This window comes from Melopsittacus undulatus, chromosome 11 (genome assembly GCF_012275295.1).
Source record: "Melopsittacus undulatus isolate bMelUnd1 chromosome 11, bMelUnd1.mat.Z, whole genome shotgun sequence".
Classification (NCBI taxonomy): domain Eukaryota; kingdom Metazoa; phylum Chordata; class Aves; order Psittaciformes; family Psittaculidae; genus Melopsittacus; species Melopsittacus undulatus.
The window spans coordinates 23,533,314-23,559,246 of record NC_047537.1 but is presented as its reverse complement, the minus strand read 5'-3'; the positions used below and the strand labels follow the sequence as shown (position 1 = coordinate 23,559,246).

The 25,933-nt window shown below is 52.4% G+C and overlaps 1 protein-coding gene across 3 annotated transcripts in view; it reads left to right on the top strand.

Moving 5' to 3' along the window:
- The window catches only part of SLC39A11 (solute carrier family 39 member 11), an 86,412-nt gene that overhangs the window by 39,525 nt on the left and 20,954 nt on the right, over positions 1-25,933 (top strand). For all 3 annotated transcript variants that reach the window (XM_034067520.1, XM_034067521.1, XM_034067519.1), the window contains exon 6: positions 15,779-15,949. In XM_034067520.1, the coding sequence (XP_033923411.1) occupies positions 15,779-15,949 (171 nt within the window). The remainder of the gene's footprint in view (positions 1-15,778; positions 15,950-25,933) is intronic.

Below are 25,933 nucleotides of genomic sequence, written 5' to 3'. Positions count from 1 at the left end.
CATCTCGGTCTGCTTCCTGCGAGTGTTCTCTTTCATGGCTTCTCATTTACATGTCTGTTGTCCCTGGGCTTCATCCAGTGTGTCCTCCTGAATGAGACACCAGAAGGGCTTAGCCAAAGGCTTCTCTCTTTAATTCTGTTCAACTGTTAGAGCTCCAGAGGAGTTACAGCCTTACTTCCATCACTGTCAATTCAAGAGGTCCCTTCAGGGGGACCTGTGGGTGGCATTTCAGCTTTCCAAGGGAGCTGGTGTGGGTGGAAGAGGCCAACAGCTTGCTGTGGGTTTGGTGTACACCAGTGGTGGCATTGTTGGAGGATCAAGTTGTGCCCTACAGGCATTGCAGTGGAGGATGCGCTGTGTGGCAATGCCTCGTGCTGGAAGAGCTTTGGTCTTTGAGGTGGCTTTTCCTGTAAGCCTCTTAATCCTGCCTGAATCAACACAGGCACAGATTTAACAGCGTGAGGATGTGGTTTTCCTGCTCTGCTGTTTGCTGTAAGGTCTGGTGGGGTCTCTTGCTTATGAAGATGAAACTAGCAAGCAAAGAGGGCTGGGTGGGGGTCAGGTTCCTCATCTGAAGTGCTTGGTGGCAGATGAGCAGTGTCTTCATGCCCTTGGGGAGACTCTCAGCCATCACTGATGGATGCTGGGGAGCAGGGATGCAGGTAGCATCAAGGTACCTGTACTGGCTGCTCTGCTCTGCGCTCATTTTATTGCAGGGTAATTTGTTCATCTATGATGAGGCTTATTAAAGCCTGTTGAGTGACGTGCTGGTTGGGACCCACGCTCTGAAATCAGGTCTATCAGTAAGCAGGGAAGCTGCCGGGAGGCTTTTGGTGCTGCCTGGGCCATTAATCAGGGGAGTCATTTCCCCAATTGAGCTTCGTTAACTCGGTGCAATATTATCAAGGAGCTTTAATTTCCTGGCTACACCTGACAATCTGTTAAGTCTTTTTAATTCTGCAGCTGTATAAAATGGGTTCCTCAGGGGCTCATTTCCACCCTCAGCCTGTGGATGCACTGCTGTGCTCGGAGCCACGGTGCTGGGGCCACGCGAGTGTGTGCACACGTGTGTGCAAGGGTAGTTGGTGCTTTAGAAGTACCTTTGCTGACATAGCAAGGTAATAGGGCATTAAACCCATCTGCTTTCATGGAGCATCTGCGTTGCATCAAACCCATGTCTTGGTGTGCTTGTCCTGTGCCTTGGAGCTGGCTGGAGGCTCAGAGCCCTGTCTGAGCCCAGCTCCAGGCTGGAAGGGGGTTAGCACCAGTGAAACTTGGGAGAAGCAGCACCCTGATGCAGCTGCGTTCAGTAAAGCCTGGGATTTCAGGGTTTATTGAACTGAACTAACAATCAGTATCATTGCCTCTGGAGTGGAGGTTGTTCTGGCTTCATTCAATAAGCACAGTAATTCATTTCTTTCCTAGCTATGGTTCTTTAGTTGAATGGGATGGGAATCAGTTTTAGTCACCCTGAGGATGTTTTGGAGGAGTGAAATGAAAGTCTGGAGCTCTAGCAGTCACTCTGCATGATGACAGCAATATTCGCTGAGGAGCAACACCAGGGCATGTACCATGAGGCAGAGGAAGGCCCTCACCACTGCTTTGAAGGGAATAAACTCCATTAAAAGATAAAACCAGGGCTGTTCCCAACATTCAAACTGCAACAAGTGTTCTAAGGATAATGAAGTGTGTAAAAAGCTGTAGCCCAGCTGTGTCTTTGGGCATCGACTGTGGTTTCAAGAGTGGAAAGGTGTTTGTGATGGATGGGCTAGGGCTTGGAGTCAGGGGAGGGCAATGAAGTGGTCCTCAGCTCCAGTGTGTCTGTTCAGAGCAGCTTGACCGTGTTATGGAGACAGATTAGGATATATTCAGGCAACAGCCTGGCTGCTTTGGGCGTTTTAACTGGTTTCTGGTGGTGCTTGGGGCGTGCTGGGAGCATCTCGGGAGCATCCCAACTCTGCTTCTGCCTTGAGCCACCTCTGAGCAAGCACAAACCTCCTCAGCAGAGCTGCAGCTATTCCCTGGATGCAGAGAGGGGCACAGGGAGCACCATAAACTGTGTTTGATCCCCTAAAACCATGAAGCTCTTGTGCAGTTTTCTGTCTTACACCAATGGTTCCGGAGCTGCTCTTTGGGTGCTCAGTCTGTGATGCTCCATTTGTGATGCTCAGCCTGTGCTCTGGGAAGCTGGGTAAATGAAGGCTTTGGTCCTGTGTGTGGTTCGGAGGTGGTGGGTTGGGGCTGGAGCTCTTGGTGAGGTTTCCTGCACCGCTGCTGCTGGAGGAGTCTCTTTCCCTGCTGAAGGCTGTGGGTTCTCTCCCTCATCACTGCTCGGATGTGATTTGTGCTTTTGATTCCTTTCCCATCTGATTTCAATTGCAACACACGTTTTTATTCCAGTTCACTGTGTCCTGAGACACGTTCATGTCCAGGCCTCTCTTTTATCCTTTCCCACATGGTATATGGCACAGGATGATGGAATATGCCTTTTTGCTAAAAATCGATGTTTTATATTCTACCTCCCACCAGGAAACTTTCCCAGATACGAGTATTGATTGTGCAGATAAAAGCCCTCTTTACACTCTAATTGCTCTTTAAATCAGTGGGGCTGGTGGGTTTATGCTCTAATTGCTCTTTAAACCAGTGTGGTGGTGGGTGCTGGGTGGATGCCATGGGATGGAGCTGGTCCCTGAGCGAAGATGATGAGAGACACACCAAGCAGTGGTCAAAGCATTACCCATGCCCTTCAGATGAAGGAATCTCTGCTGTTGGCTGGGTTACCTGGGATGGGAGCTGCTGTGGTGCAGCATCACCTCCTGGGTGGCTCCAGCACTAACGGTACTTACCAGGGTGTTTTCAGTGCATCCCAACAGGCTCCTGAGAGGACAGCTTGGCAACAGGGATACAGAGCAGTGTGAAATGGCAAATAGCTGGTGATGCTCCACAGCACCTTCCTGGGGTCCCTGTACCTGGCGATGGCACTGAGCCGGTGGATGCCTGCTCTGCCCCAATCCCTGGGGATACAGGAGGATGGGTCCTGTCCACAGCCATGTGGGGTGGTGGTGTTGAGCCATAGAGTGTCTGATGCAGGAAGGAATTGGGGCCTTCCCATCCGTGACCCAGGGGCACTGGGATCTGCCCCATTGCTCCCAGCACTGGTGACTGTGGGTTCAAGCTGCTCCCTGAGGATCAGTGCTGGGACCCCCCAGGCCAGGCTGTCTGGAGAGGTGGTGCCCATGGTTGGAGCTGGAGATGCTGTGTGGTTACAGAGGGATTTTACATACATACATACAGGAGGAAGCTCTGCAAGGGGCAGAGGTAATGAGGGCTGTGCTCCTGCAGCTCCTGCCTCACTCCGAGTCCCTGCTGCTGAATAAGACAGAAGCTGTGATTGAAGCTTTGTCAGTGACTGGAGTTTTCCAGTGGCTCTATTTAATATGAACTTCTCAGGATTTAAATGGAGGGAGCTCCTGCTGGTGCTGTTCCCAAGAAGGGAACACGGGCTGCAGAGCATCCCCCCCCTCATCTGCCTGCTCCCTTGAAAGGGAGAATAGCTTTGAAGCAGCTGCGTCCCCTGCCTTCAGTCTGCCTGCTGCTGCCTGCTGCATCCCAAATCCACCCAGCCATGCCCAAGGGACTTGGTTGAAATGTGCTTTGTGACTGGGATGCAGGGAGGGGGATGTGGAGAGGGGGATGCGAGCATGGGAGATGTGGGAGACCCTCACACAGGCTGGTGCTTGTCCACACACCAGTGCTCCCAGTCTGTGCGGCTGCCGGGACAGCTGCTGGATAAATAACCCCAATTAGGGAATATCTTTCTGCCTTTCACACAGGCATCACTGAACTGAAATGACTTTTGGTTTCAAGCTGTGCCCATGTAATGGGTTAGCTGCTTAGACATCCTGTCCATCACATAACATCCCTCTTGGTGGGCTGCTGTAAATGAGGCTTTATTTCATCCCAATACAGAGACAAACAGCGTTCAGCCTGCCTGGGTGGGTTATTGTTGGGCTCACGGTTGTTTTTCCCTTGGCTTGCTACTCAGCACAGAAATAGGCTGCTCCTGGCTCCGGAGTGGGATCCGGAGACGCAGTGAAGCGGTGCTGTCCTCCCATTTGGAGGCTGCACAGGGAGTTACTTCATCTGGGTTCAGATGCAGAATAACTGCAGCGTATGAGCAGAGAGCTCAGATTGTGCTTTTCCTCCCTTGTTTTCGTAGGCGGTGGAAGCAGGAGGGTTGGTGGGACTGGAACAGCCCCAGCACCCAGAGCAGGAGCCAAGCCTGGCAGCTGCCTGCGAGGGAGGTGTGATGGGAACGTGCTCCCCAGCATCCCCATTGCCTGGGATGAGCTTGGGGGGGGGGGATGACGGGGCCAAAGGCAGTGGGGCAGGACCCACTGCTGGGTGTGAACCATTGCAGCCGAGGTTTGGTGCTTGTCTTCTTGGGAGCTCCACAAACAAGGGCTTTGTTTTCCCTCTATGAAGACCTGGAGCTGCCTCATCTGTATTTGTTATAAGCTTGAACTAAGTCTCTATTTTCTAAACCGGGTTATCTGCAGGTCCTAAAGCTCAAGCATATTCACTGCCATCTGTGTGTCTGTACCTAGCAGCAGAGTGCTCGCCCCAGGCCCTATGTGAGCTGAGCGGGTGATGCCCCCCATGGTACATGCTGCTCAATGAGAGCTCTGGCCTCAGGGGCATCTGGAGAGAGGAAGCAAAGCTGAGACTGATTCTCTTCAAAGCCCCGACATGTATCTGTGGCAGCAGATGGTGTGAACCGCCTTAAAGTCAGTATGAAATAGCACTGAATTCCCAATTACATAGAATTAAAGTGCTGCTTGCTTATTTACTTGTTTTCCTACCAGTCGTGGCTGTCCCCTGTGTACAAGGGGCTCCGGCCCTGGCGTGGTGCTTCCTTGCAAGCAGGTGATGAGATTTTACAGCATCCATAAGCAATGTTCAGCTTTAAAATAAGCAGTAAAGCAGTTGTTAGGCTTTTTCCACCCAGGAGCCTTTCTCGAGTGTGCAGATGGGGCTGTGCCCTGGTATCCCAACCCAGGGAATGCAGTTAATAGAGTAACTTTGGGGGGTTTTGAAGTTGTGTATTGTTCTCCAAGGGGAACTCGCAGCATTCCCAAAGCCTGGAGAAGCGGCTGATGAAGAAGAGCTCTGAGGCAGAAGCTGTTCCCTGTGAGGGTGCTGAGGCACAGGGTGCCCAGAGCAGCTGTGGCTGCCCCATCCCTGGCAGTGCTCAAGGCCAGGTTGGACACAGGGGCTTGGAGCAGCTGCTCCAGTGGAAGGAGCCTCATTGCTGTGAAGCATCCATCGCTTCCTGCATTGGGTCAGGGTTTGGCTGCTTTGGTTCTGGGTTGGTCCTTGGGGAAGGCAGCAGTGGCCCCAGGACAGTGCCTCTGTGTCAGACACTGGGGTCTTGTGGTGTACGGATGGAAATGCCTTCAGCTGAGAGCAGGAGGTTCTGGGGGGTCAGTGCTGTGGCTTCCGTTGAAAAGGCAGATGAAGGATGTGTAAAATGATCCTTTCTTGGAGTAGCAGCAGAAAACCTAAGGAATGGGTGTATTTAACATGTATGTGTGTGCTTCCCGGCTGAGTTCCAGAGGGAGGAGGGCTTAGTGCCGTGCTGCGGCTGAGTCATCCCAAGCCGGCTGAGGGAGATCGATTGGCTTCGGATTCAAAGGAGGAAAACAGGAACCCAGCTCCTTGAAATTGATCCTGGAGAGGTATTTGCTGCCTTCCCCCGATCCAGGTCTTTGCCAAGCCAAGGGCAGCCCTTGGGACACAGGGTCCTGTGGATCTCCTAAGCGCCGAGGGGAAGCAGCATCGTCTGCTGCATCCCCACTGGCTGCAGTGAGGAGCAGTGTGTCTGCTCAAGACAGGAGGTTTCATTCCTGAGGCAATCATCCCACATCCATAAATCGGGATTGATTGAAGGAGAAAAGCCCAGACCCTGAGTGGAGGCTCTTGTTGCTGCTGAGGCTGAGGCTGAATTCTCCCTTTCACAAAGTAATGATGCAGGTTGAGCCCTGGGTTTGCTTTCCTGGTTTTACCCCAAAAACTACACAAAATAGGAGAATTGAAGCATTTAGTAGTAGGCTACAGAGTGCTGTCAGACAGAAGGAAGAGCCTGGGATCCTTTCCTTAACGTGGGAAGGCATCTCCTGCTCTTCTGTCCGTTTCCTTCCCTTGCTGCAGCAGACGGGTTTGAAACCTGCTTTGTTTGCACGAGCCCTGCTGTAGGGGTGGAATCAGTTTCTGTGGATCTGGGGTAGTTTGTGTGTGTGATACCATCGGGATATCACACACGAGTGCGGGATGATGGATTGTGCTCCTGGAAGCAGCCTGATGGTGTGGCTTTGCCAGGAGAGCAGGCAGGAATCCAATCTGCTTGTCCCTTTTGGGGGAGCTGGGATTGATTTTGTACATTGGAGGGTTGAGGACAAAAGAGCACTTTTGTTTGCCTCAGAAAGCAATTATTTATCATTTTACTTTTCAGACTATGGGAATAGCCCCTTTGCCTTGTGTTGGGTCTGCCCGTCCATGGCAGAGACTGATCCAGAGGGATCCAGACTGATCCCTCCCTCTGGGCTGTGTCTTGTGGGGGGTAAGGATGGGAATCCCAGATGAGTCCCTATTCCAGAGCACATGGGAAGCTGCTGAACAGCAGATTCAACCTGGCACTGAGAACCTCTCTCTCTAGGAACTGGCTTGTGAGGAGCTGGTGTGTGCTGGGGCAGCATCACCAGCTGTGGGTCACTGGTGTGCAGGGCAGGATCTGGTGCATGGTCCATTACAGAAGCTGCAGTTGGTCTCTGCATCCCCAGGTTTAGGTGCCCTTGGGAATTTCTCCTATCTATGCCTGTGGGAGGTGGTTGGAACCCCGTGAGCTTTAAGGTCCCTTTCAACCCAAACCATCCCATGATACGTACGTGTGTGCGAAGTGAGGACGATGCCAGAGCATCCCTGGCCTGGAGGCAGGTTGGTTGGGTGCAGATGTGGTCCTGATGAGCTGGGATGTTGGTGGGACCTTGCAGTGACAGCGCTGAGCCTGTGGTCATGACCACTGCACTGGGCTGCCTTGGGGCTGTAGGCCCCATCCTTCCAGTGCAGGAGAGCTCCTGCTCCCTCAATAGCTCCTCATCAAAATCCCTGTTTTCTGGCTAAGGTTGTAATGAGATTTGGTCTGGTCTTGTTCTTCCGTCCGAGATTCCCTGCTCTGATCTCACTCACATCAGAAGCTGTCACCTGCCAAGGATCCAAGAGCCGAACATAGCTCAGCCCTCGGAAACGAAATGATTCAGTTAACTTGGATGTGTAAGATTCCAGCAGAAAATGATTCAGCAACGACCCACATCTACTGGGAGCTCTGGAATGGGACCTTGGAAGTTAGTGTGGATTAGTGTGCTTCCGAGGGCCTGGTGCATGTAATCACATTGAGCATCGCACTGCTGCTCTCGCCCAAGAAATGGATCTTTAAGCATGGCAAGGGAGGGTTTTGGCATTCCTGCTGCCAGGAAGCGCTCTGTGCCGCTCCAGGAGCAGCACCTTGGCCTTGTGGTTGCTGCGGCTTCCCACCGTGTGCTTGGCTTGTGTCCCATCACCTCTGTGGCAGTTGTCATCCTCCTCATCCCCGTGGAAGAGGCTGCCCTGGCATTGGTGTTGCTGTGATCAGGGAGTTGGGTGTTTGAGAATGAATCCCTGTGGCTCTGGAGGAGCAGGGTGCTGGTTTAATGAATCCAGATGAGATTTCCATAGGGTTGCTTTGTCTGGGCCAGCTCTGGACAGCGTGTGCTGTTCCTTCCTTTCAGCTCATTCCTCCAGTGCTTTTCCCTTTGAATTAAGAGCTGTGTTAAGGATTCGTTTTCCCATACAAAAGTGCACCCAAATGCACGCTGGCAGCGCTTGTAATGATGAGAGCTTTCCCAGGGAGATGTCCTGTTACATTCCTGGTAAATCCCTGGTTTCTTAGCCTGATTGGCACGCAGAGGGCTGGAGCAGTGATCTCATGTGATACTCAATAGATCACCGGAGCAGCAGGGGAGAAGTTCATGAGTTGGGATCAAGGTCTGGGGGGACAAAGGTGATGCTTGAAAGTGGGGGGAGGCTGAGAAGGGAGACAAATGGTGCAGGACCAGCAGGGATGTTCTGGAGCAATTGCTGGAAGCATCAAAGGGGGTACCCTGGGTCCCAAAGGAGCAGTGGGGGGTGTTGAAGATGTCCTGGCTGTTTTCAGGCCAGGTTGTTAGTGGTGTGATGCTTGAGCTGGACCTTGGGCATCAGGCTCCATCGCTTGCTGGCTGATGCTCTCTTTGGGGCAGAAGGGGACCCGTGGGTCAGGCTGGCGTCCTCCTGGCTCCAAACTTCAGACAGAGCCCAGCACTAATCGCGTGTCTGAGAGCAAGTGGTAGTCAGTCATGCTGAATTAAACAACCCTTTATGAAAGCTCCTGTGCACGCTCGGATAAATGAAGGCGCCTAATAGACAGTGAGTCATGACACTCTATTTATCTTCCTCGCTGAAAGCCTGAGCAGATGCAGGGACCTCTTGTATCTGCCAGAAACGTTGGGAAATGGATTTGTTACGTACAGGGGGCTGCGGGGTGAGCTCATGCCAGCAGCCTGGGGCTGCAGGCACCATAGCGTGCAGATGGGTGGCACGGGGTCCTGCTTCCCTCCCTGCCACCAGCGCCCAGGGGTGGGATCAGTGGCACTGGGCTGTGCTCAGACACCAGTTACGTGCTCTTCTAGCAGTAAATAAATTGCTATTTTTGAAAGTAAATCCTTATTTTGACCATAGTTGGGCAAGTCCAAGGAGCTCCTTTCTCGGCAGCGCTGTTCTGTGTGTGCAGACATTCCAGCAGCTGCATTCCCCTGCTTTGGGGACTCATGCCTTTAAAAAGGAACCTTTTCCCTTGGTGGTTTCATTTCCAGCTCCGACGTGATCTGTGCTGTCAGAGCGGATGAGTGCAACCCGGGATTGCTGCCTGCTTCCCCTTGCCCAGCTGGGAGCCTGCGGCACTCGCTGCTCTGCCCGTACCTGTCTGTGGAGGGGATAGCAGTTATCCCACCAGAGGTGCTGTGCTTAATTACCTACAGTAATTAAACCTCTTATAGAGGTGTTGGGTAAGAGCAGCTTGCCTGCATGGCAGCAGGGAGCAGATGCTCACTAACACCCATCTGCTGTTAGCATCTAGGCCCTTTTGTGCTCCCTGGAATTCCTGCCACGGTGGCAAAAGGAGGGATGTGGAGTTTAGGACCAGGCCAGGTTGGATGGGGCTTGGAGCAGCTGCTCCAGTGGAAGGTGGCCCTGCCCATGGCAGGGGTTGGAGCTGGATGAGCTTTAAGGTCCCTTCCAAACCAGACCATTCTATGATGAGCTCCCATCTCTATGTGTACAAGGAATAGCTTCAGTTGCTTGTCTGCACTATGGGTTGGGCACTCAGGGGATGGATGGTTTCAGACTCAAGTGGTGCCAGTAATGAAATGAGCCTTTAAAGAATGGAGACTATGAAGAGAGATAATGGTGGTGTCCCCAGAACAGAACAGCAGAGCTGTTGCTGTACTGCATTGCAATGCATGGTTGCTGCTGGGAGTGGGCATGTGTCTGGCTCCACTTCCTGAGGGCTGTTGATTTTGATGCAGTTTTTCTTCTGGGGCTTCCTTATGGTCAAAACATGATGGAAAATGAGTGGTCAGGAGAAGGGAATGGTGTGTGAAGGGGTGAGCTGGGGAATGGGGCTGCCTGCCCTACTGCAGCCTGCAGGTGAGGGAGGGATGCTCATCACCGGGGTGGTCCTACCTCTGCCCAGGTGCCTGCCTGGCTGTGGCTGATGGCACTGACTGAGCAGCGATGCCTGTGGGGTTCCAGCAAGAGATGGGCTCCAGGATGGAATGTGCAGACCAGAAGTGCTTCTGGGACCTGTGTGCTGAGAGGGATGAAGCCCAGCTGCCATGGAGTGTTTGTTACATCTGCTTAGGGTTAATGGAGCATTGAGGGCTTATGGAGGTGAGCGGAGCAGGGAATGGGCTTGGGTTTGTGGAGTGAAGATGTTAATATCATCATGCCTGCAATGGAGGAGAGCCTTTCTGTCAGGAAAGCTCAAACATCACACCAGTAATCACACCAGTAACAGTTGGTACCGAAGCTGGACTTTGGGCATCAGGCTCCACTCGCTTGCTAGCTGATGCTCTCTTTGGGGCTGGGACTGACTATCGAGCCTTTGGGAATCTTGGATGTATTCTGAGTAACTTTGATCTATGTCAGCCATGAGGGGAGACAATTTAATGTGCAATTATGTTCTGTACCTCGGGACAGGATGGCAGTCACTTGAGTTATTGTTTTCTGTAGCAAATCCTTCTTCCCTACCCCATCCCCACATAAAGCCTCACACCCGGCTTGCTCAGCTTTACTCGAGCAGCAATAATGCATACAGCACATTTCCAGCTGCATCCAAGCAGGTGCTGGCAGTGAGGAGCCTGGTGAGTGGTGTGGGGCTCCGAGGAGCCAAAGGGAATTTGGCAGCAGCTTTGCTGGAGCCGGGCTGGCCGCTGGCTCCGCGTGTGGCTGCCGCATCCCTGCTCCATCCCGATGCTTTACTGTGTCCTGTGGGTGCAGTTATAATGGATATCATAGGAACAGGTGAGAGATAGAGACATTGCTGAGTGGAGGCTTTAGGAGTAAGAGTATTTGATGCTTTTCCTCCTTTGCCTTGTTCCTGTGTGCATCAACACCAGACAATATTACAGATAGCCAGTGAGCAGCAGTTCATCATGGATTTTAACAAGTGCTTTGTGCATCCATCTCTCCCTCCCTTCTCCCACACTTCAGAGACAGGAGCTGACACAGGTTTACAGATGAGGGTGATAATTCATCCCTTGTCAGTTGAAGCTGAAGGAAAGAATTATGGAGCCTGTAGCAAGGGATTTGTGTTGCTCTGAGAGTCTGGAGGTCCCTCCCTCAGCTGCTTTCAGCTCCAGGTCCCTCCTCAGTGAGGCAAAGTCCTGTTGTAAGAATTTGATGGGGAAATCAATGGGGAAAAGATGAAGGAGGATTTTTGGTGCTTGATTTTCCCAGCATCTTAAGGGAGGATCCAGATTGCCATGAGTGTGTTTGCTCTGGAATGGGGAAAGAAAGAGATGCTGGGATGCTGCCTGGGAGAAAGTGTGTTTGCCACAGGGTACCAGCTCCTACAGCATGCTGGAGCTCCCCAGTGCCATGGGACTGGGCTGGAGGGGGAGGTTTGGAGCCAAATCGAGCCTCAAGTGGTTCTTAGGCCACCTAAATGGGGTTGCACGAGCTCCTCACACACTTTCCCAACAGGGATTTGAAGAGCCCCAGCCCTTACCAGCAGCCTGGTTGAGCACATTTAATCTAAAGCATTTGGGAGCTGTAGGAGGAGAAGCAGGGCTAAAGTCAGGCCTAATTGGAGAGAAGGAGAAGGGCTCTAAAGCAGCTGTGAAAAGCTAGAGAGCTCCATAGGCTTTGGTTTGGATCTGGGAGCTGAAGCAGTGCAGTAATGAGGGTTTCTTTGCGCCCAGGGTAAATAGCGTGTTCGTGTTTGTGCACCGCTCGCGAGCGCAGCAAAGCTGAGCTCACGGCTAATGCAAACAGTTTTCATTAAGAAATAATCAGGAATAAAAAGCCATTTCACATGCTGATAAGGAGCCAGTTGGTTTTTATATTTCACCAGCAGTTTAAGCCATACTCGAAGCCATTTATCTTCTTCCAGTGCTGGCTGCAGAGGATATGAAAAATGCAGCAGGCTGCACACATGTAATTAAACTTTTGGCAGAATCTTTGCCCTGCAGCTTTGCTAAGAAATCCAATGATGATAAATGGAGTAAATGTATGGAGCACTTTCTGCGAACAAGACGTAAAATAATGTATGTGCTGCAGATAATTATTTGCCACACAATTGTCTTGGCAGCGTTCTCGCCAGCACCCTCGTCTGATTGTGTCAGCTATTCTTCCAAAGCCCCCTCCCTTGTTCTCCTCTTATCACTACTCCAATTTGCTATTGAGGCTTTCCTGACTTCCAGCCAAATCTGTGTTTTGCTGTAATTATTGTTTTGTCCCCCTTAGCCTGGGTGAGATGCAGCGTTTCAGGCTGGGAGCACTGCGGGTGCTGTGCTTTGTGTGACAGCCGCACGCATCCCTCCCGTGCTGTGTCCGATGCTGTGCTGGGATCACCCATCCACTGTAATTATCCCTTATCTTTTCCTGGGTTTTAAATCGTTTCCAGAACCAATGGGCAGTAAACCCCATGGCTTGACCCGTGTGTGCTTTGTAGTCTCGCTGTTGGATGTGACACTACTGGGAAAATGATGCTGGGGTTGCTGCTCTTGCTGCCTTTATCCTCTGCTAATGCACTGATCATCTGTAGGAGAGGCAATTTGGTGTTGAGGTTGTCCAGGCACACCACCCGCAGCACTTCCCTGCTAAAAGCCCCATCTATCCTCCTTATATCCCACATTTGCAGAGTGCTGTTTCATTCCCCCATCCTTTTGTCACCGCTGTCCTTGAAGATGCTTCAGATCTGCTTATAAAGTGTCTAATGTGCATCAACAGTTTTGTCAGGAGTAGGAAGCAGACTACTTGTAGGTAAAATATAGTGATAATTAACAACAAAGGGATCTAATACAAGTGGTAGGAGTGTGTTGGGGCTGGGTGATACCTTTGTGGGTGGCAGGCTTGTGTTAAGCAACAGAACTGGTCCAAGCATTGCCTTTTGTTCATGGGAGCCATGAGATGGATCGTTTCTGGTAATATGATGATGGGTAAATTACATCAGAATTGGGAAAGCTGAAGCTTCCCCTGTTACAGGCATGAGATGAGCATTGGCCATTGCATCCATTGCTGTGCTCCTTCACAGAGGATGCTTATGAGCATGAGGAGAGTGTGGATGTTCCTGTCTGATGCTCTCAGGTAATCTGCAGGCATGGGTGGCCGCAGAGTGCAGCCGTACCCCTCTGTGGTGCTTGGAGCTCCTTGCTGGGGCTTTCTCCCATGCTGGTGGCTGCACATTCAGCAGAGCAGGCTTTTCCTCAGCCAGAATTCACCTATGGACAGGAGCTGGGGAGCTGAGATCGAAACCTGGAGCATGGAGCTGGGCAGGCTTTGCTTTGATGCATTGTGAGTGGTTTGGATGGCTGGGTTGAGCTGGAGCAGCTCTCCCCTTCCTGAAGGCTCCGTGTGTGCCCCGATGGGACCGTGAGCATCGTGTCACCACAGCCATCCCCTCCCTGCCGCAATCCCTGTGATCCCTGGGAATGGGGTGTGAGAAACAGCTGAAGGGAGATGGGAGCATCACAGGAGTGGGACAAACGAACGTCTCTGCGAGCAGAGCAGATGTCGAGGCAGAGTTGTTCTGTTCAGAGCCAGAAAGTCAGGTTTTGGAAGCGCTGCTGCCATTTGGCTGATCACTTTGGCAGTGCCAAGCGAAAGCAGCTTGGGAGGGGTTGGGTTCTTTGGCTCATTCTGCCTAAACCATGGGGATACAACCGAGACATGAGGGTTTCCTTTTTACAGGGGCACGTAGTGAAAGGAGGACAAGGGGGGAATGGCTTTAAATTGGCAGAGTGAATTTAGATTAGATATGAGGAAGAGATTCTTCACTGTGACGCTGGTGAGAATTAAACAGTGATGGAGCACCCTGCCTGGTGTCAGTGCCACTGTTCTCAGCTGGTGCTGTGAGCGATGGGGGCATGGTGCAGGTGCTGCTGCACTGTCAGCACCAGCTTCTTTTGGCCTGATTGAAGAAGGACCAAATCCCTGATCCCACATTCTGCATTCCCCCGAAGTCTGCGAACTGCAGAGCTTGCCCAGCACCACCAAACCTCTGCTCCCAGCACCCGTCCTGCATTTGTGCCTTGCAAGAACCATTCCCGGAGTTTACACTTACACTGCAGTCACTCCTGCTTTTACTGAACACATGTTGCTCTCTATAAAGGGAAAGCGCTGGTGTTTTGTCACTTGGATGGAAGTGCTCTTCTCCAAATGGTATTTTCCCTCCTCACTGGGAAGCCTCAATGGCAGAGGGGGATTCCTGCACCTTTCTGCATCACATCACCCTGCGGTGATGGGGCTGCGGCAGCACCAGGTGCAGCCCTGTGGGTCAGCATCAGCTGAGGATAACTCTGTCTGTGGGACCAGGGGGATGTGTGCCAAGCAGTTAGAGTAATGCAGTGGTCTGGCAGAAGGAGGGGATGTCATCTGGAAGTGGCTTTAGCCTTGGCTGCCCCTTTGCCAGCCAAGCCACGCCAGCGTTCCTGCAGTGAATTGGACAAGCTGCTTCCCTGGATCTAATTGGCCTTGCTGTTCCTTAAAACCATATTTGTCTTTGGCCCCATGGGCTGGAAGGGAGCTCTGCCATCAAATGTGACTGTGTGTTATTGACTGGGCTGGGATTTGGGGCAAAGTGGCTGACTCCATATGTCTAATGACACTGTTTAGCAGTGCAGCAGCTTGCTGTGTGCTGGCCTTGTGGGGGAAAGCATGTACGGTTTGCAGCCCTGGTGACTCCGTCCAGGGATGCTCCTGTGCATGGAAGTGGCAGGAGGTGCCTGCTCCCACTGTTCTCAAGTGGGGTTTTAGTCTTTGAGCTGTTTTTTTGCTACCAAAAATTGCTCTTATAAACCCATTAAATTGCTGTGTGTGTGTTCTGCATTGCTGAGGACTGTTTTGGGATGCCTGTAGGTGTCCGTGTTTGTGTTGCAGATGGCCAGATGCAGCCTTGCTTTCCCAAGGTGACCTCCTGTGTCAGTTTGCATGAGCCCTCTTATCCCAAGGTTCTTAATTGGTGCTGAAACACATGCTGTGTGGTGTGTGATGTGATGGCCAGGTACCATCCTGCCTCCAAATAGCAGGGGAAGCAATTGGAATTCCATCAAAACAGCTTCGGATGGCTCCTTACACTGTGTCTATGAGCAAAACCAGGGAGAGTCAAAGGACAGCAGAGAGAATCCTGTAAGTCCAAGGGGAGAGAATTATGCTGTGTAATTGTCACATCTTTAATACTGAGCCACAGCTGTGCAGGGTGGAGGAATCTGTGCTCGGTGTGCGTGGGCTTTATTATGGTGCTGCCTGGTGCTTGTTCACAGCCCTGACCAATTAGCCCTAAGCAAAGCCTGAGGTTTTAGTGGCATGGTTTTAGATAACTGATTGAAGTAAAGCTGATGGTACCGGTCCTGCTGGGAGCAGGGGTCTGGGAGAGCCTGGGATTATCTGGTGATGTCTTAGCAAATGGCAGTGGCAAATCTTTTGGTGGCAGAGCAGTCACTAAATACAGCTCAATGCACTCGCTTTGTGACTGGGGTGAGACCAAAATGAAGCGTTATGGGGCTTTCCTGTACCGGTGATGGCAATGGAACTGCAGACCTGCAAAGTCTGGGGCTGGGGTGGGGGACTTCCCATGGGTCCCTGCTGCTCATCATCCTCATCAGCCACCATCCCCAGTGCTTGTCCCCACCACACTGGGGCTTTGCAGGGGTGGGTGATGCTGGGGAGCCATGTGGGTCCCCAGAGCAGGAAGAGGAGGCAGAAGATGAGCTTGCGCTTTGCCTCGGTGACTCTGTAGCCCATGGGCTCTGCAGTTTGCCAGGGGGGAAACCTCTACCCTGGAGCGAAGGGGACAACACAAACACTGTCAGCCCTGCTCTGGTCAGTGTTAGTCCTTCTCCCTGCTCTTTCCCTCTGGGAGGGGAGGTGGGAAGTGCCCTGCTCTGTCCCCCTCTCCTCTGACCTCTCTGTCTTTCTGTCCCTGCAGACAAAGGTGAGAATGGGGAGCCCTACCAGAGGAGGAAGGGTGCAGGGGCCACCCTGCCGGACACCCCCCCAGCGTTCCCCATGGCCAGGGATGGGGCCCCCATGGCCAGCAGCAGCAGCTGGAGGCGGATTATGCTCATGATCCTCGCTATCACCATCCACAACATCCCAGGTAGGTCCTGTCCGTCCATCCCTGCTCATGGGCAGCCCCTTCCCGAGGCCATCCCAGGAGGATCACACACGGATGCTGCCCCCTTCTCTCCCTTCTGTTTCTTGCTGCTCGCAGATGGCACTCCCCCCATGGGTGCCTTGTGATGAGATCTCTCACGTCAGGTCTTGCTCTCTTGGTACAGCCCAGCCATGGAAGGTCTTGGCAGCCAAGCCCCTCATAGAGGGATTGGGAGGGAGCTTGAACATCTGCAGCCTCTCTTGCTGTTGCCAGCCTGTTGTGGGTGCACCTAAAAGGGGAAGGTTTTGCACCAAGTGAGCAGTAATTGGGTTTCATCCTTCAAATGCAGTGTCAGGGAGTCGGGTGAGGAGCCAGGGGCTGTGTGCACCTCGGTGCCTTGGGCTCTTGTCTGAGGGTTCCTGTCATTCAGCAGGCAAACAGAAGGCTCTGTAAAGGAGTGATCCAAGTGTCACCTGCAGCAATAGGTTAATGGGAACAGTGCCTTGGCTGCTGTGGAGATGCTGCTCTAACCTTTCGTTGCTTGTCCAAGAGCACAAAGCCTCCTTTGGACACTTACAGAGCTCAGGAATTCTCTTGCATCTTAAAGGTCGCAATATTAAAGCTTAATAACCAGAGAGAAGCATGACTGTGGCCTGAAGAAGATTTCTGCTCAGCCCCTGTCCTGGGGCTTGGCTCAGCTCAGTGGGGTCTCTGGGTCACCATGGGGGTGTCTGACCCTGCCAAACCCTGTCCCACATTCCTCCTCCTGCTCTTTTCTACATGGTGTGTGCCCCTCCCGCAGCCCTTAGGGATGCTGTGGGTGACAGTTGCTGTTTGTGCCCTGTGGGGCCACTCATGGATGGCAAAACCCTGTGCCAACATCTTCCTTTCAGTGGGGCTTTGCCCCAAGTCATCCAGATGTTCTCACATCAGAGAGGTTGGGACTTGAGCCTGCATCTGCCATTGCGTTCCCCAGAGCCCTGCCTGCAGGTCACAGGATGCCAGCACTGATTTCACCCTAATAAATAATTCAGGCTGTGATTAAAGCAGGAGCTCACAGCCTGCCCTGCTCATTAAGGGGCTCTGGTCTGTCTTGCATGAAGCAGATGCTGGTCCAGCTCCCAGTGAGCCTTTCCCTGAAGTCCTCCTGCTTCCCCAGCAGCGCTGCTGGGATCTGCTGCATCCCCTGCCTGCAGCTCCGGGTTTGGAAACACTGTAATGCTCTACCTCAATTAGCAGCCCTGCAGCAGGAGGCTGACACTGTAATTAGTGCAGGCTCCCGCAGAGTAATGATACCTCAGGGAGTGCGTGGGGCGGCAGTGCCTGTGCTGGGGGAGGCACAGGGATGCTCCGTGCCCTGTGTGATGCTCTGGGTGCTGCAGCAAGGGGGATGCAGCCCATGGGTGGCTGCTCCTGTCTGCGTTCACCTTGCTGGACCCTGGGTCTGCCCAGGGGCTGTGATGGGCAGGAGGTGGTTCTGCTCCTCTGAAACCTGTGTTGTGTCACATCTGAGCCCAAACTCTGCCTGAAGTCCCCTTGTCTGGTGGTTAAAACTTGGGACAAGGGCCTGTAGGGACAGGCCAAGGGGAATGGCTTGAACCTGCTGGGATTCTATGACTCTAAAGCCTTTACCAGGACCAGGTCCATCCCTGTTCTCCTTTCTCACTGGTGGGGATTGATCTTCTATTGCCAGCAGACAACAGTTTGTGTTACATTAAGTCCCATTTTGGGATGAACATGCTTCAGCCTTGGCAGTGCATCTGTCTTTGGGCAGACGTGCTGGAAAGCAGTTAATGTGTGGGTGACACAGCGCAATGTAAAGACAAGCCTCTTGCATTCAGTTGTATTTAGTGGGCTCTGCTGGCAAGCCAGAGGTTGGTTCATTTGTTTCCAGAGCCGGGAATGGCAATGTAAGGAATAAATTGATGATGACAGGAGATGCCAAACCACAGACTATTGCTGGTAATTAATATTCATATATGCTGGGTTTAGCGAAACATTAATTATGCATTTAATCAAGCCCTGTTGATTCTGGTTTATCTTTGTACCTTGGGTGGTTGTTATGCTGAAGACTTCAGATTAATTAAAATGTTCCTGGTGTATCACAAATAACAATTAGCGAGGTGTGAGTAGAACCGCCTTTCTCTTTGTGCTTGGTGAGGAGGGAGGAGGAGAGCCCGGTGGGATGGAGCTGCTGGGGCTGCTGCTGGCTCCATGGGGAGCTGCTGGTGGGCTCTGCCTTGCTCTGAGCCCAGCCATGGTGGTCTCTAGGCTGGGTGAGACTGGGGGTTGCTCTGGTGGGGAGATGCTGCGGAAGCCCCGAGTGCTTGTGCTGCTCTAGGGGAGATGGAGAACAGGACCAAGGCCACGTTCTGCAACACTCTTTGTGCCTTGGGGCTCGTATTGGCATCGTGGTGCTCACAGGGGTGCTGTGGGGTCTGTGCTTCCCTGAGGAGCACAGTGCTCCATCCCTGGTCACCCCGAGGAGCATCCCCACTGAGGTACCCCCTTCTGCTCCTGCTCCTGGGGAGGCAACAGAGCTGATCCCAGTTGTCACAGGCACAAGGTGATGCTTCTGGCCACCCTGATGTTGCCAAGGAAACCTGGGTTCTCCTGTTTCTTTGCAATATGGGCAGAGCAGGGCAGTCCCAGACCCTGGCACATGCTGTAAACCTCCCCAGGAGCTGTACACAGAGCTGGAGCCATCCCCTTTGCTCCAGCCCTTTCCTTCCTGCAGGAACAAGCCTTGCTTCTCTGTGTTCAGTTCTATCACCCCATGTTTGTCCCTCAAGTGTCACCCTTCAGTGGAGGTGTCTGGGAGGGAGTGAATGGGATGTGTCAGTGGTGCTGCAGCATGCACAGAGCACTGACATCCCCTGCTCACCCCCAGACCTCACATGGCTGCAGCTGAGGCTTTATCTTCAGTTCCCTTTGCCAGAAACAAGCTGGAGTCTGTTTTCTTTGAGTAAGAAAGAACACAGCAAGGAGCAGAACAGTGTGTGTGAGCTAAATACAGAACAAATCCAGCCTTGGTGGCAAAGGTGCTGGAGAGCAGGGATGGATGTGGGATATTGCTGTGGGCAGGATGGAACATGTATGTGGAGAAACTTACAGGTGCTGACATCTATGGGAAGGATGAATGAGTGTTCTGGGAAGCTGTGCTGGACTGGGGGGAAAGTCCCTGCATCCTTAGGTGATGGCATCTAAATTCATCCCCTTTGGCACCATGCTTGGAGATGGCAGCAAGAGGCAGTTGGCTGCACTGAGGTTTGGTCTTGGCGCTGTGCTTAGGCTGGTACAGTGTTTTGGGAACCCTCCTTCTTCTTAGAAGAGATGTAGCCCCAGAACTTGTAGGTCACATTCTGGCCAATGCTGTAGGGGAAGATGTAGCCCAGTTCAGAGGAGAGGGTGCAGGGTTTACAGTGCTGGCACCCTGCTTGTGTCCCCATCATCGAGGCATGACCAAGTCCTTTACTTACAGCAGCAGTTCCTCATGTTGGTGCTTGACTTCAGTACGTCCTCCGCATCCCTGCAGCAGCTCTGCACACATCTCCATCCCTAAGGAAGGAGCAGTCTGACAGCCAGTGCTGTTGCTGCTGCTTTGTTCTATCCCAAGGAAGCCTGGATGGAAGGGAAGCCTGCACCAAAGGATGGTAAATGTCACATTGATTTGGAGCACGCTTGTTTGCAGCCTCGCCTGGGAAGGAGGATGGTTCAGTTGAGTGCCCTTAGCCTGGATAGCGTGAGACCTGCCTGCTGCCCTCTGCACCCTGGGGTTGGCCCCAGGAGGGGGCTCTGCCTGCCTGGGGATGGAGCTGCCTGGATGCTGCTTTTCCTTATGGCTACTTACAGCTTTACCCAGCTTTAATGTCCGTTTGTGTCTCCAGCCTTATGACTGTCGGGGGGAGAGGAGCAGAGGGTGAGGTCTGGTTCTGTTGTTGGCTGATGGGTGGTTGTGTGCAGGCACCTAATGCTGGAAGTAGGAGCTGCGTCCCTGAGCTCCATCACTGCACACCATTGATGGGGTTCCAGCCAGGAGGAGGAAGCTCATGGGGATCCCAGCATTGTCACTGCTTGGCCATGTACCCTGCTGTGGACAGCCCCAGTGGTGGATGGTGATTTAACCCCATCCATCACTCCTTGGCTGGCCTGTCAAAACCAGCTCCATGCATTGAGGGCTGTGGGTGCATGATGTAGGTGTGCAGTGTGCTGCTTGGTTGTCAGTTGGTGGAAGGATATCTTCCCATCAGTGAGAAGGGAGCTTCACAGTGAGGTCTGTACCTGAACCGTGGGGTGGTTTGACATCTCCCAACCCAGGTCCAGGTTTGATGTGATCCACCAGTGGGTGCGAGATGGGATGCTGCAGGCTGCAGCTCTTTAAACCTTAAGCAGAGTTCAGACAGAGCTTGTCCATCAGACCCAAACCTAAGCTGGTATCTTCTATGGTGGAGCTGGTCCTCAGATGATGTTGATATGAGGATGTTGAGGAGGGGATGCAGAGAGAGGTTTGTGGATGGCTGGAGCAGCACAGGAGTTGCACACTGTGCTGCCAGATTGGTGCTCCTTGGGAGGGGTGATTTCCAGGCTGGTTCCTTTGTCATTAGCACAAACTGATTGAATTAATCCTCCTGGGCCAGGCGCTCCCATGCACTCAGCCTCCCGAGAGATAGCTGGGGCTGCGAGTGTGATACTGCATCTCAATTATAAAGCAAAGTGATTATTTCTATGAATATTCTCAGAGCCCCATTAAAAGCTGGTAACATTCACTTTGAATGATGAGCTTTTTTATTGATCTGCTGAAACTGAGACTATTTTACAACTGTTGACTTTAATAAGCACTTGGCCCCCACTGGGGCTCAGCAGAGCGTGAGAACAGGAGCTGTTTAGCTGCGCTGATTGATCTGTGTGATGCCTCCCTCTGAAGTTACAGCAGCTCTCCTTCCACCATCCCTTCTGTGGGCTGCTTTGCTTGTGATGGCTGCTCCTGGGGGCACCTTTGGTTTCTGGGAGGTGTTATTTTGGGTAAGAGGAAGGAGAAGATGGTTTCTCTGCACCTTGTGTTTGAGACAAGAGGGTGAAAACAAAGCTGTGGATGAGGGGAGGCTGAGCAGGTCGTGCAGTGATCTGATGGAGCTGAACTGCAGAGGGTCGAGGGGAGCAGGGGGACCGGCTCAGCCTGTGCTTGCAGCTAGGGAGGATGCAGAGATGTGTGTTTGAGCAGTCTGAGTTCCTCACAGCACTTTGTGCTCTGGGGAGCAGAACCAGCCTGGGCCATGGCTTTGTGAGGCTGCTGCCCAGCGCGTCTCCGGGTTGGTTTCCAGAGGGACCCTTGGGCATGGATGCGTCAGGGATGGAGTGGCTGTTGTTTGTGATGGGGCCGTGCTGTGATGGCCTGTGGAGTGGCGGAGGAGAAAGGTCAGCTCAGATGCAGCCCATGCGGGCAGAGCTGGGGGCTCATCGGGGGGGTTCACACAGTGGTGACTCATGTGGCATCAGGAGCAGCGCAGCCGCAGGCACCTGGGGAAAGGTGGCTTTAACCTTTCATTAAACCTCCCATTAATTGTCACCTTCTCAGCACGTGTTTTGACATTTTTGCCTATTAAACACCTCAATGGGTTGAAATCACTTGCTCAAAGTTGTTAAGCTTCTGTGCTGAGGGGTGGCAAGTGTGGGGAGGCAGCCGGGTGATACTGCAGGAGGAGGATGCAGGCAGCAGCCTCAGCACTGATGCTCTCAGCCACCCAAGGGGAAGATGCCACCAGTGAAAACCTCATCCGGTGAATGTAGAAACTAAAGAGGAATCCTCCCATGGCACATGCAGGCTCTCCTGGTGCATGTGCAAGCTGTGCATAGCCCTTTCCCTGTCCTCTGTGCATCCAGGGGCTGGAAAGCAGGATCATTACCTGGTCTGCAAAACGGCAATACACAGAGTTGAGGTGTACATCAATGGGAAGTGCCCTGGCTCTTGGCTGCTTATGACTCCATGGCCACCTTGGCTCCTGTGGATCTTCCCTTTGCTCCTCCTGGGCAGACAGATCTTGGAGGTGTCCTGTGTGTGAACAACAGCCTGATGTAAGCGTAATTCCATGTATTATGTGGGCACAGTGGGAAGTTTCCCTCTGTAGCCCATCACAGCAGCACTGTTAAAGGAGGTGGGGGGGACATGGGCAGGGGGATGGGAGCTGCGGGGTCTGTGGTACCCCACTGACAGCAGCTCGTATATCAAAAACTAATATGTGCCCAGACACCTGCGAAGGCAGCAGGGAGCTGATAATGTTCATTTATCTCTGAGGCATCGTTTCGAGTTGGGGATCGGGTGTTTTATAAGCGGTAACAGCCGCAGAGGTGACAAAAGCCAATTAAAGGCAGTATTTTCACCAGCTGGAATGAAAGTCTGCTGAAATATGCATGTGGAGCCTGCTCGTCCTCCTTATCCCCACCAGGTCTGTTGCGAGCAGTGGCCTGAGAAATCATCTTGTACTGGAAATGGAACATTAATACATGTGATGGGTTCGGGTTGTGTGGGGTCGGGAAGAGCCTGTTTCCAGCATGGGTCAGTCCCTGCTTTTAGGGTCCTTCTGCTTTGTTGATTTGGGAGTTATCTTCTTCCAGAGAAGTGTTCCTGTGATGGAGCAGCTTGGGATGCTGGGTGGTTACTCTTTAAGCCCAGGTACCACTGGTGTAAGCAGTGATCCTGTGCTGCCCCATCAGCTCCTGCCTGGCTGCAGCAGCCTGATGGATTGAAATGATTCAATCCACGTTGTTGTGCTTTGGAGGGAAGTGGAGCAGGACGGGATGGAAATGGTCTGGCTCCTGCAGGTTAAACCAGGAGGTGGCGTTAGGGGAATTGCCTTGTGCTACCCAAACTCCACTGTAATGGACACAGATCCTTGAACGAGGCTTCTCTTGGGCTGGTTTCTTCCTGTATCTGTTGCCGTGAGTTGCCCAGAATCACTTGTGATGTATCCTAAAAGGTTTGCTCTGAGCAGCATGGGCTCTTCAATGCCCTCATTTCAATCCCAAGCAAACCCCTTCAGCTCTCTGGTTGCACCAGTGCAAGCACCCAATTCTGGAGGCTGTTTTCAGACAAAGCTCCTATGAAATCCCTTGGACCCCCCCAGGGTAAGGCATTTGGGGGCTTAAAATCCCCTTTTAATGGCATTTTAAGTGCATGGCGTCGCACACAGCAGTATGGTTTGCATTGCTTTGTGTCCATCCTGCTGTTCAGCATGGGTGAGCTGTTAAGCATGGGTGAGCTGGGCATTTCAGCTGTTTGCTTTTCCAGGGGATGGCTGCATGGACCCTGTCATCATCTCTGTTTGTCATCACCTCTTGCACAACCTGGATGGGACCCATCTGTGAATCCCTGGGTAACTCAGGCTGAGCTGCACCATTTCCTATCTGGGAATCACAGCGGTGCAGGTGAGATGTGTGAGCACGTTGGAGGCTTTAGAGATGTTCCACCTCTGTCAGCTTCACGTGTGCATGTCAAGGGCCTCAGACACTGCTGAGTCAGTGCTTTAGTAATTAATGCCTCTAATGGGTAGGTTCCCGATGGGTTTATAGAGCTCTGCCTGGAGCAGGAGAGAGGAACTGAGCTGATGTGTGATGCTGTAGCAGGTCCGGGGTGGCTTCACTGTGATTCCCTACCCAAAAAGGCAATTTCTCACTGTTTTCTAGCTGCCTGGCTCTGCTGTGCTTCCCTGCTGCTGCCATCCGCACAAACCTTGATTGGATTTGCACAACACACCTTTATTTCTCCCATAAATACAGGATTACCCAAGTTAGGCACCACAGGGCATCCCTCAGGACCGGCTGTGCTGGAGCAGGCAGCTCTGGGCGATGTGTCCAGCCATGCTCACACCTTTGTTTGCTCCTTCTAGGATGTTACAGTGTAGGAAAGCACCAAAACGGGTTCATTCTTCCCATTCCTTATTCCACAGCAGCATTTCGGAAGGTTGGGATCAATGGGGCTTCACAGCTCTGCCTGTTCACTGCCTGCATCTGCCTGTGGCTGCAAGTAGTGGTGAGAATAATGACTGCCCAGGACTGCTCTGTCTGAGCAGATCAATCCAGCTGGTGCCTTGGGTTTTGTTCTCTCTGTCCTGTCACTGTCTGTTGGCAGGATCAGGATGTGAGTGCTGTGGATCCACAGGGAGAAAGGACCAGGCCACTTCCCCATCCCAACATATGCTCCTCAAACAAGAGCTCTTGTTCATGGGGAACCCAGGGGAGGGGAGGGAATGAGTGAATAATTCATACCACAAATAATAAGACATGCTGCTGTACAATGGAAATTAATAATTTAGATTCTCTCTTTGTGTTCTGGTGCAAGGGTTTGGGGTTAGGGTAATGGTTAGGAGTGCTCTGGCCTCCTTTGCTGCTTCTGCATCAGACAAGTGGCAATCCTGCTTGGCCAGCGTGGCCTCATCACAGCTCCTCTTGGCTATGGGATCTCTGGACAGCTCATACACATGGTGAGAGGCTGGAATGGAAAACCTTACATGTGCTGATAGGTCTGTAAAAGGCACCTTCGTTCTTACTGCTTTGAGGGAACTGGGGAGCCAGGGATGGGGGTTTTGGGGAGGGGGTTGGCATCACCATGCTCTTGCACTAATGCTTTTTGCTATAAGTCTTGGGAAGTGAGGATGATGCTGCTGGCATTCAGAGGAGCTTCCTGGGCTGAAGCAGGAGGTAAATGGTGTCCTAATGCTCCTGCACTGCACAGGGAGGTGGAAACCTGGGCAGGCAGCTTCCTATGGGGAAGTTGTGCCAGGATCTGGAAGAGCTTTTTGCTTGGAAGAACTGTGGTTATGGATGTGGAAGAGAAACATGATGTGGAGAATGGTAGGTCAAGAGTAAAGCACTCCCACTGCCATGCCAGGACCTCTGGTCTTGTGCCAGGGCTGCCTGGGGGCCTCTGGGGGGAAAAGCTGCTTCCCAGAACCAGAGCGGGTGGGATGTACTGGTGTGTGTGTGGATGGTGGCCAAGCAGGGCAGCCTCTGGAGCCACTGTGGGGTTTGTGTTTCTGCTGCTTTAAGGCTTATTTTAGTTAAAACAGCAAAAAAAAGAAAGCCTTTCTAACAATGACTTTAACCTCCAGAAACATGGGAATTGCTGCAGGCTGATAACCTGTGCACTTCCTGGTGCAGTAATGGCAAAGTGATGGTACCTGGAGGGACCTGGAATTCAGTCCTGGGGGAACACGGAGTGTGAACAGTGGTGACAGGGACATGCTTCAGCTCTCCTAGAAATACAAACCTCATTATAACAAGATTAATTTCCCACTAGGAGCTTAACAGCTCTTCAAAGAGCAGGATGAATAATTGATGACACGTTGGCATCCATAGTACCTTCCTAAAGGAAGCGTGTTCATGTGCTGACCCAGGAGAATTGGCTTCAGAGCTCCTTGCTGGAGGAGACCATGTCACTGCTGGCTCTGTGGCTGCTGCTGCCAGGCTTGATGTGCTGGTGAGGGACACGGGGTCCCAGCCTTGCTGCTGAACATGGTCAGGGGGTGTTCAACACTGAGGTACATCCAGCTTGTGGGATTACAGAGGAGAAGGACTTGGGTAGCTGCTGATGAGTGTTTGGTTAATCAGGGGATGCTGTTGCCATGAACCCCATGAGCATGGCTCTGGTCCATGGCCATGCTGGCACCTGTGTGTTGTGTCAGGGATGCGTTAGCTCATACAAAGGGAATTCCCAGCAGTTGCAAGTGAGACAGGACTCTCTCCTTTCCCCACTGCTGTTCAATGTGTAATTCTTCCTATTTCCCTCAAAGCCCTGCAGGCACAAACCTCTGCTGAGCCCTGCTCCCCTCGTCTGCCCCACAGGTCCCATGTCCTGGCAGGCAGAGCTGTGGGATTTCTGCTCTAGGTAGAAGCTATTTACAAACCTGCTTTTCCCCTGCTCATTATCCCTGTGGATTCTCCTCCTGCATCCCCAGAGCAGTTTCCTGCAGCGGTATTTTGTAGGCACAGACC